Source organism: Scylla paramamosain, chromosome 11 (assembly GCF_035594125.1).
Source record: "Scylla paramamosain isolate STU-SP2022 chromosome 11, ASM3559412v1, whole genome shotgun sequence".
Classification (NCBI taxonomy): Eukaryota; Metazoa; Arthropoda; class Malacostraca; order Decapoda; family Portunidae; genus Scylla; species Scylla paramamosain.
Window position 1 is genome coordinate 12,832,600 of NC_087161.1, and position 9,647 is coordinate 12,842,246.

The following is a 9,647-nucleotide window of genomic DNA, read 5'->3' on the forward strand; positions in this document are numbered from 1 at the left end:
TTGTTGCTATTCTTTGTATCCTCTTCAGTTTCCTGATATGTTTCTTTAGACTTGGTAAGCATACCACAGCTGCATGTTACAATTTTGGACAAATCATCATTACAATTAGTTTCTTCATCATTTCTTCATCCATGTATACAAATGCAATTCTTATATTCCCTAGCAGATTCATTGTTTCCCAACAATCTTGTTTATGTGGTAATCAGCTGTTAATGTCTCTGCTACTGTCACCCAAGATCTTTTTTGTTTGTTCTTTTTCCAATATATTCATCTCCCAACTTGTAATCACCAGATGGACGGTCCCTTTTTACTCTTCCCAAATTCCAATAAGCTACATTTTTTAGTATTAATATTAATTTCCCATTTACAGCTCCATTTTTTACTCTGGTTCAAATCTTGTTGTAGAGCTTTCTGATCTTCCTCCATTTCTATTTTTTCATCAACTTAGCATCATCCCCAAATAAACTCACATAGCTGTTGATCCCTTCCGCCATATCATTAATATACACAGTGAACATGACTTGAGCCAGTACTGAACCTTGAAGTACTCCACATACTAATTTTCTCCAGGATGACTTTTGATCTCTAATAACTTCTCATTTCTCTATTTCTTAGGAAATCTTCCATACACTTCGAGTCTCCCTCCCACTCCACCAATATTCTTTATCTTCCTTTTGTTTGTGTATTTACCTAGTTGTGGTTTATGGGAGGGGAGTAATCTCATAGTATCCTGTCTATATCTTTCTAGTTTGGTCTTAAAAGCACTGACAGTTTCGGCATTTACAACGTCTTCACCGAGTTCATTCCATTTGTTCACACTTCTGTGAGGAAAACTATACTTCTTAATGTCCCTTCTACTGTTAACTTTCTTCAACTTCTTATTGTGTCCCCTCATACTCTGTGTCAAAATGTATAAAACCTTCTTTGTCCACATTTTTCATACCATTTATCATTCTATAGATGTTTATTAAATCTCCTCTCTCCTATTTTCAAGGGTAGGAATTTCCAACATTCTTAATCTCTCTTCATATGTCAATTTACTCAACTCCAGAACCATCTTAGTGACTGCTCTTTGTACTCTTTCTAATTTTATAATATTCCTCTTTGTATGAGGAGATCACACCACTGCCACATATTCCAATCTTGGTCATATCATGGAAATCAACAACTTTTTATCATTTCTATATCCAAATATGAGAATGCCATTCTTACTCTTTTTAACAAATTCATTGTCTCTCTAGTAATTTTATCAATGTGTCTGTCTGGAGTCAAATTCTCAGTAGCTGTTACTCCCAAATCCACTTTCTCTTTTGACTTCTTTAACTTCACACCTTCCATCTCATGATATTGTATTCTTTTCTTACTCTTACCAAACTCCATTACTTTACATTTACTTAAATTGAATTCCATTTGCCAAGATTTACTCCATCTATTTATCTTATTTAAATCATCTTGCTGTACCATACAGTCATTTACATTTTCTACCCTTCTCATCAGCTTAGGATTATCCACAAATAAGTTCATATAACTATCTTTTTCTTAATTTATGTCATTTACATATATTACAAACATTGTTGGCCCCAACACTGACCCCTATGGGACACCACTAGTTACTTTCAGCCAAGATTAATTTGGTCTTGTATTGCAGTTCTTATCTCTCTATCGTTTCACTCCAGCAGTCTTCCTCCAATTTTTCCATAATTTTTTTATCTTTCATAGCAATCTTTGGTGTGGTACTTTGTCAAATGCCTTCTTCAAGTCAAAGTAGACACCATCCACCCATCCATCTCTCTCCTGCACAATATTGACTACCCTTGAATAAAAGGACAATAAGTTCATGGAGCATGATCTTCCCTTGCTAAATCCAAATTGACAGTTTACTTAAACTTTATCTCTTTCCAAGTGTTCCACCCATCTTTCCTTTACTGTTCTTTCACATAATTTTCCTACAACACTAGTCAAGGACACTGGTCTATAATTTAGTGGGTTTTCCTTATTTCCTCCTTTGAATATTGGTGTAATATTTGCTCTCTTCCAATCTTTTGCTACTCTTTCCTGTGATAGTGATGTCACCACTAGACTGAATTTTATCAGCCAGTTGTTCTCTACATTCCTTCAATATCCAGTTTGATACTCCATCTGGACTAGTTGCTTTATTTACTTCAATCTATCAATCCATATCATATTAAATAATCAATTGGTCTTCAATCCATCATCTTAAGTGTTTCATAACTGACTGGAACTGTACTTAGTATATTCCTCACCAAGTTATCCCTTCCAGGATCAAACTCCACACGAACACACACACACACACACACTTATCAGCCACTCGGTAGGAAGTCGGACTGTCACTGAAAATACTCCTGTTCATCTCTCTCTCTCTCTCTCTCTCTCTCTCTCTCTCTCTCTCTCTCTCTCTCTCTCTCTCTCTCTCTCTCTCTCTCTCTCTCTCTCTCTCTCTCTCTCTCTCTCTCTCTCTCTCTCTCTCTCTCTCTCTCTCTCTCTCTCTCTTTCTCTCTCATAATTATGATAATGATTATAATAATAATAATAATAATAGTAATAATAATAATGATAATAATAATGATAATGATAATAATAATAATAATAATAATAATAATTATTATTATTATTATTATTATTATTATTATTATTACATAATTATTATTACATAATTATTATTTTATTTCTATTATTATTATTATTATTTTTTCTTTTTTTATTATTTTATTTTATTATTTATCATCATCATTAATAGTTATTAACATTATTATTATTATTATCCTTATCATTATTATAAAAATATTGATAATAACTTCAACAAGAGGAAAAAGAATAATTACAACAACAGCACTACTACTACTGCTGCTGCTGCTGCTGCTGCTGCTGCCGCTAATAATAATAATAATAATAATAATAATAATAATAATAATAATAATAATAATAATAATTATTATTATTATTATTATTATTATTATTATTATTATTATTACATAATTATTATTATTTTATTTTTATTATGATTTTATTATTATTATTATTATTATTATTATTATTATTATTATTATTATTATTGTTATTATTATTATTGTTATTATTATTATTATTATTATTATTATTATTATTATTATTATTATTATTATTATTATTATAACAATTATTATTTTATTATTATTATTATTATTATTATTATTATTATTATTATTATTTTATTATTATTATTATTATTATTATTATCAATAATAATTATTAACATTATTATTATTATTATCATTATTATAACAATATTAATAATAACTTCAACAAGAGGAAGAAGAAGAATTACAACAACAGCACTACTACTACAACTACTATTGCTGCTTCTGCTGCTGCTGCTGCTGCTAACAGCAATAAAATAACAATAATAATATGATAATAATAATAGTATTAATAGTATTAATTTGTATTAATATTATTATTTTTATTGTTGTTATGATAATAAAATTAGTAATAATAATAATAAAAATATTATTATCATTATTATTATTATTATTATTATTATTATTATTATTATTATTATTATTATTATTATTGTCATCATTATTATTATTATTATTATTATTATTATTATTATTATTATTATTATTATTGTCATCATTATTATTATTATTATTATTATTATTATTATTATTATTATTATTATAATGTAATTATTATCATCATCATGATTATTATCATTATATTACGAGAGAGAGAGAGAGAGAGAGAGAGAGAGAGAGAGAGAGAGAGAGAGAGAGAGAGAGAGAGAGAGGGGGGGGGAAGTAGCAATGAGACAGTGAAAGAGTGCATGTATTTAGGAGATGGACAGGAGAGACTGGCTGGGTTGGGGCTGGAGAAAGACAATGGTGATTAGTGGAAATACTGAGATAGGAGGGGGGGATGAGGTCACATGGTAGGGAGAGAAAGAGAAGGAATAGGTAATTTTCATTGTTATGCCACCTTCCTTCCAGCTACAATTTGTAAAGATAAGGTTCCTTGGGTGGATATTGGAGAATGTCAGACCATCATTTGGGAATACTTCAACACCGAGTCTCCTCTCACACGAATTGATAATGCTCATTTGCTATTTTTCCTCTATATTTCTCTTTATTTTTCCTCTATAATCTATTTTTTTTCTCTTCTTCCTGTTTTCTTATTAATAACTTAAAATCATTATTATTATTATTATTAATATTATTATTATTATTATTATTATTATTATTATTATTATTATTATTATTATTATTATTATTATTAGAGAGACATGGGGAGAGAGGGTTGGAGTGCCTCATGGGAAACCGCCTTTTCTTGGAGCTTAACATTTAATGAATGCAGAATGTATCTACTGTTTTGTGTTTTCATCATTCAGGCTTGTACCACATTAGAGTACAGCACTCACGCGAACACGCCAAACTGCTGCTAACTCAAGTACACCAACCCGCAAACAATGTGAGAGCAGTAACAAAAATTACTGCTTGCATGGCTGACCAACCAACACCAGCTGGTGCCCACTCTGCCTGCCAACTATGGCTATTGACGGTGACGGGCTGGTGTGAACCGCACCGTTGCCTCCGCCTGGCCGCCACCTTATCAGCAACCAGTGTTGCCAAATAAACAAGTACAACTAGACCCTCATTAGGGTATTTTCCCACCCCACGCCACAATTTAGCTTGTATTTTATCAAATATGGTAGCTGATTTTTCTGCAATAAAGTGGGATTATCTGCATTGTAAAAATAAATTAGGTTTCAATGAAAAAAATGCAAAAAAGTGAACCGGTGATAACTGAACCACGAAAAACTGGGATTCATTTATATCTGATACAGTAAAATCCCACTTATCCAGTATCAACGAGACTGCTGATATGCCGGATACTTGAATATTGCCGGATACTTGAATAGAAGTGAAATTATGTCCACAATCACCACCCTACACTCACGCATCTTACCATAACAAAGATCAGCTGATCTTAATCAGCAGCTGATCTGATCAGCTGCTTAAGTGTAAGCACAACACACTTCCTCTTTTCTACAACTTTAGGCATGATGAAGGCGTCAGGCGATAAACAGTGCACACGCGGGACTGAGTCACTGAGTAAACACAGTGCAGTGGGCCACGGGTGGCGCGAAGCAGTGCGCTCTGGTAGCGAGGGGACAAAGTATGCCTGGCGCGGGAATTTTAATCGATTTTATGAGTACACATTGATTTTTTTATTGATTTTAAGGCTCGGGGAAAAATGTGCCGGATACTCGAATGCCGGATGAGAGGGATTTTACTGTACAATCAGTGCTAATACAAATCATTGTGGTACTCCTTGCTATCTCACTGCAGCTTGAAGTATTATCCCATTATTGTCCTCATTTGTCTGTCCTTCTAATAGCCTTGCATCCAACTCAATGTTTTTCCTTTTTAATCCTCCTACATTTTCCATTCTTCACAATAGGCTCATGTGTGGTACCCTGTCAATTGCTTTTCTGTGTCCAAATATCCATCTCTATTGCACCACATCTATCACTCATATGAAAGCTCAGCAGATTTGTAATACATGATATTTCTTGTCTAAATTCAAATTGTTTATCTGTAATTATCTTCCAAATACTGTACCCATTTGTTTTTAATTACATTTTCACAGAGTTTACCTGTGACGCTAGTTAATGATACTGGTCTGTAGTTTAGTGGCTCCATTTTATCAACTTTATAGATGTGTATTATATTGGCTCTTTTCCATTCCTTGGACATTCTTCTTTAATTTAACGAACTGTTTACCACATTCCAGATTGGCTTCACCATTTGGTCTCTACATTCTTTCAATACCCATCCTGACACACCATCTGTTCCCATTGCTTTTCTGACATCTAAGTCAGTCAACAGCTTATAGATATCATACTTTTCACCTTAATTTCATGTAACCCCTCATTTGACACTCCACCTGTTGGAGCTACAAAATCTGCTTCACTTTTGAATGTGGATTTAAAACTCATAATTTTGCTCATTTCCTTGTCATCTTCATATGCCCTTTCACCTCTTTTTAACTCAAGAATACTGTCTATACTTAATTTTTCCGTTTACATATCTATAGATAGTTAATCTGAGTCAGTCATTTCTTCATTACCAAACCTGTGAAGGCAGCAGCTCCCCACACCCTACCCAGCATTGAAATGCACTGTCATGTGTATGATTTGTTTACCATCTTTTTCTTATCCTGTTTTCACTTTGTAATCATTTTGCTGTGTTCCTTTGACTTTTATCAATACTATTATACTTTTGGGACTACATGATAGGTAACTTCCATGGAGAGCATGGATGCTTGTGATGTTTGTTTGTTTTAGTATCATAAGACTTGTTGTCTCAATCAGCCTATTCAAGCACCTCCTTTAGATCCTTACCCATCACAAAATCAGGAATGGTTCAGAAAGGCATTTCATATGATATACAAATACTGTATATACTGTATAAATAATGTAATATAAAATCAGGAATGGTTCAGAAAGGCATTTCATATGATATACAAATACTGTATATACTGTTAGGTCACCACTAATGTATGGGTTTAGTTTCACAATCGACACAAGTTAGAATTTTAATGAATGCAATCACAGAAAATGACAGTGTCTCTGACCTGGCTGAGAGAGGCCACTCCAAATTTAAAATAAAATATTTTCAGACAATCTATAACATTCAATTTTTTCATACATAGAACTGAAGGTAATAAATACATAGAAGTTCATAAAATATCAAGAGGATAACGAATAAAAACCGACACAGTACGTACAGCAAAAATCATTCAAAAACCAAATTGAGTTGTTGCTTACACACAGCTGATGAATGGCTCACAGTTGATATTACTGTGGATGGTACCAGTGGTGGTGGTGGTGGCAGCAGTGACTGCAGCCCACCCTTTTGCTCACTAAACTAGCATTACTGTAGGTGGAGGCAGTGCCACATCTATCCCCCCCAACATTAATGTTACTCTGCAAAGCATTATAGACTTCTCTTCAACTTGGCTAAGCCATGCATTAAGTTCTAAGTTTCCTGTGTTAGAGTATGATTTGGAAGCAAACTAATCCCCACATTAGATGTGATTCCTTAGAATGTTAGAGGGGGAAGGGCATGGAACCTCCTCAATGTAGAAACCAGGAGCTCTCATTGCAAAAAAATAACCATCTTAGAAAATAAGTATAGTGAAGAATTATATCTTAAATATAATGGTAATAAAAAAGTTGTGTAGTGGGGAAAAAAAGTAATGAAGTTTATTTTGGCAGTATCCTGAGGGCTACTTGGAGGCTCAACAGGAAAAGAAAGAAGCACCTGCAGAGGAAGAGAGTGATTCATATCAGAATAAAAAAGCTAAAGGAAAAAAAGAAAAAATCAAGAATAGAAAAAGAAGTTTAGAGAAGAAGAATGAGGTAAGCCTTTATCTGAAATCTGCTTTCAAACTTAAGTAAGTGTATTTAAACTTCAAACTGTTCCAGTCTAACTCAGCAGGTTAATGATGTTGCCCATTTTACAGTGACAGTCTATTTCCAGTTGGTCTACATTAATTACGTGTGTGTGTGTGTGTGTGTGTGTGTGTGTGTGTGTGTGTGTGTGTGTGTGTGTGTGTGTGTGTGTGTGTGTGTGCGTGCGTGCGTGCGTGCGTGCGTGCAATTTTCTGTCTTTTGAAAGCTTCTGGGCCTATTGTCAGCAGGAAGACTGTAAAGTATCTATATGCTCATAACCATTCCGGTCATCAGTAAGGATTCCATAAAGACTGATCTATTGGTGATCTTCAAGCCTTACTAAATCTTTGTCTTTCTGCAGGATTTCAGTAAAACCTATGCTGTGGCTTTAGACATATGAAGAGCTTGTTGGAGTATAGGATAAATCCTTAACCCTTAGACCACTGCAGTTGCATATGTAATCAAATTCCTCTGGGTGCCTGATGTTATGCTCATTTATGTAATCATGAATTTTCCCACTATATATGTTGAATTTCTGTGGCACACTTCTTTCAGATGCATTCTAGTGATCACTGGCAACTTAACCCCTCCTTCATGAGATTTTGAAACAGTGACAAAAGCCCACATTTGACATTTTATTATAATGTACTCTCTCTCTCTCTCTCTCTCTCTCTCTCTCTCTCTCTCTCTCTCTCTCTCTCTCTCTCTCTCTCTCTCTCTCTCTCTCTCTCTCTCTCTCTCTCTCTCTCTCTCTCTCTCTCTCTCTCTCTCTCTCTCTCTCTCTCTCTCTCTCTCTCTCTCTCTCTCTCTCTCTCTCTCTCTCTCTCTCTCTCCATTATGTAAGAGGGGGCACTGCCAAAGGGCAACAAAAAAAATTGCTGAAAAGAAAAAGACCCAATAAAGGTACCAGTCCCTAAAGATTGCAGTGTCAAGGATTATCCAAAACTTGTGAACTGTCTTGAAACATCCCTCTTGGAACAGCTCAAGTTAAAGCCAGGAGGAAATACAGAAGTAGGCAGGGAGTTCCAGGTTTACTAGTAAAAGAGATGAATAAGAATACTGGTTAACTTGCATTAGGGAGATAGACAAAGTAGGAATGAGAGGAAACAGAAAGTCTTGTACTGTGAGGCTACAGGAGAAGGGGAGGCAAGTAACAAGATCAGAAGAGCAGCTAGTATGAAAGTAGCAAAAGATGCAATGTCAAAGAGAGAGAGGGAGGTTGAAAACAGTTAGAGGAGAAGCGTTGGTGAGATGGAATGCATTTGATCTAGAGAATAGTATGAGAGAAATCCCCATATATGTGTTGCATACTCCATACATAGGTGGATAAGATCCCTAGATAGAGTTGGTAGCAGAGTTGAGAGGGGGAGAGTGAGAAAAACTGGTGTGGATGGCTCAGATTGTATAACTTGATAGAAGCTGTTTTAGGAAGAGATGAGATTTAAATTTTCTAGTTTAGATTATTAGTAAAGAACAGACCAAAGATGTTCAGTGTAGAAGAAAGGACAGTTGAGTGTCATCAAAGAAAAAGAGATAGTTATCTGGAAGGTTGTGTTGTCATTATATGGAGGAATTGGGCTTATGAGGCACTGAACAACATTAAGTGTTCTCTGCCTAATCAGAAATTTTAAAAAGGTCAAAAGTCAGACATTCTGTACCTTTCTTGCGTGAGTTGTTTAATTCCTGAAAGATTGGATGTCTAAGAAAAGATGTGGTAAAGTGCAATGGTATCATCAGCATGTTAGTGGATAGGACAGTGAATTAGGATTGAATATGATTCATTGATGAACATTAGAAAGAGAGTGGATAATAAGACAGAGCCTTGAGGAACATCACTGTTGATAGACTTAGGAGAGCAGTGATTATCTATCACAGCAGTAGTAGAACAGTCTAAAAGGAAACAAAGTTACAGAGAAAAGTATAGAAGCCATAGCTTTGTGACAGATTCTATCAAATGCTTTTGATATATCTAAGGCAACAGTGAAATTTTCATAAAAATCCCTAAAATAGAATTACTAAGACTCAGTAAGGAAAGCCAAAAGATCACCAGTAGAGCAGCCACAACAGAACCCATACTACATTCAGGTATTATTTTGTGAAGTGATAGATATTAAGAACCTTCCTACTGAGGATAGATAAAAAATTTAGTAAGATAGGAAATTAAAGCATGTAGGGCAATAGTTTGAAGGGT

At 34.3% G+C, this 9,647-nt stretch overlaps 1 protein-coding gene across 2 annotated transcripts in view; it reads left to right on the plus strand.

Annotated features, from left to right (window-relative positions):
* The window catches only part of LOC135104963 (E3 ubiquitin-protein ligase UHRF1-like), a 195,803-nt gene that overhangs the window by 168,739 nt on the left and 17,417 nt on the right, over positions 1-9,647 (plus strand). For both annotated transcript variants that reach the window (XM_064012792.1, XM_064012793.1), the window contains exon 11: positions 7,280-7,423. In XM_064012792.1, coding sequence (XP_063868862.1) covers positions 7,280-7,423 — 144 coding nt within the window. The remainder of the gene's footprint in view (positions 1-7,279; positions 7,424-9,647) is intronic.